The 1,651-nt window shown below is 43.5% G+C and overlaps 1 protein-coding gene across 1 annotated transcript in view; it reads right to left on the reverse strand.

Moving 5' to 3' along the window:
* SARC_11182 (hypothetical protein) overlaps positions 1–1,651 on the reverse strand; it is a gene marked incomplete at both ends in the record, with an annotated part of 8,505 nt that overhangs the window by 3,802 nt on the left and 3,052 nt on the right. Inside the window, 2 exons of the mRNA XM_014294737.1 lie at positions 33–148; positions 1,179–1,463. Of these exons, the coding sequence (XP_014150212.1) occupies positions 33–148; positions 1,179–1,463 (401 nt within the window). The remainder of the gene's footprint in view (positions 1–32; positions 149–1,178; positions 1,464–1,651) is intronic.

Raw genomic sequence — 1,651 nt, forward strand, 5'->3', positions numbered from 1 at the left:
CAGTCTCAGTATAAATTCACGCCTATGCATACCTTTTGTTACAATGACGCTCGAGTGCGTAGAGGGGATGTGACCTGAATCCAGCGATGGTGGGCCATCCTTTCTTTTGGTGTCCTAATGCCATGACCGCGTTTTCCTCTTGGTCTGCCTATGAACATACAAATACAATCTCAATGGGGTGTAAATACATTCAGATGAAATGTCAATAAAGTACATATACGGGTGATAGGGCAATAGGGTATATACACGGGTGAAATGTCAATAAGATCCAGACGTGCTAGTACAACATAAATGAGACAGCTACGTCTGCGATACAAAGGCAATGCAACAACATGAACATTGACAGCGCGTGCGATCAATTAGACACCCTCGTGTAGCGTAACGGTGACAACGTTTAAACACTGTGCACACATACCATAGCCATCTACATTATACAAAGGCATTAGAAGGCAATGCACATACATATAAAAGAATGTTCGTGTGTAGAGCCTACTAAATTATACAAAGAAGACTATGCATTACAAGGCTATGCATATACATCTAAAAGAATGTTCGTGTGTAGTGATGATATAGACGGTTACGCAGGTATGGTACTGATCTGTTAACAGTTACAGAGGGAGGTACTGATGTGAACCTCGTGTAGTGTACACAACCTCTAATTTGCAGATGCAGATCACATTTTGTTCCAGGGTTTTGGGTGCTAGGGTTAGATAACCCCTGGTCGATCCTTCTAGTATGTGCATATCACATGCGTCTATATCTACAGATGAAGAATGTGGATTTATATTCCTGCTCTTAAAAATGACTGTTAATTCATATACACACACGTGTGGTACATGCACATATATATATATAAATTGCAAATTCCTATACATACGTGTGATACGTGTGCATACATAACGTATATAAGAATGCAACGACACGTTTGATACGCTCACATATATATTCGGTGACTGCGAATTCATATACAAACATGTGTGATACATGTCCATGCATAAACGTATATATAAATGTAACGATACATACGCGTGTGATGCACGTACATACGCATTCGTATACATAACTACAACGAATACGTATATACAACTACACCGCATACGTATACATAACCACAAAGCGATACACACACACGTGTGATGCACATGCACACACATACGCATACACAGCTAACCACTCACCCTTGCATTCTTGGGCAAATACGGTCCCAGTACATAGCCACTCCACAGACTCTCCGGTAGGCGCAGCCGTTGTGTCTCGGTGAGCCATTTCTCTGCATACCGTTCTGTAACGTCCTTCACCTCCCCACTCTCATCCACCCCCAGCACATACACCACCGGTTGGTGCAGTCGCGAGGTAGGTATGGGTTCTATATTTAGAACAATCGGGTTGACCGTGGTCCACAGGCGCTTGTTGCGTGCGTTGGAATTGCGTACGTAGACCTCCACCCACGTGTCTATGGACGGCTGTGTGTGTGGACGTGGTAACGGATGGTTGGTATTACCACTGACAATGATTGCGTATGTACACCTACTGTGTGTGTGCACGTGGTAACGGATGGTTGGTATTGAGCACTACAGTGTGTTGGTATTACCACTGACAAAATTGCGTATGTACACCTACTGTGTGTGTGGACGTGGCAACGGATGGTTCG

Source organism: Sphaeroforma arctica (assembly GCF_001186125.1).
Source record: "Sphaeroforma arctica JP610 unplaced genomic scaffold supercont1.1562, whole genome shotgun sequence".
Classification (NCBI taxonomy): Eukaryota; class Ichthyosporea; order Ichthyophonida; genus Sphaeroforma; species Sphaeroforma arctica.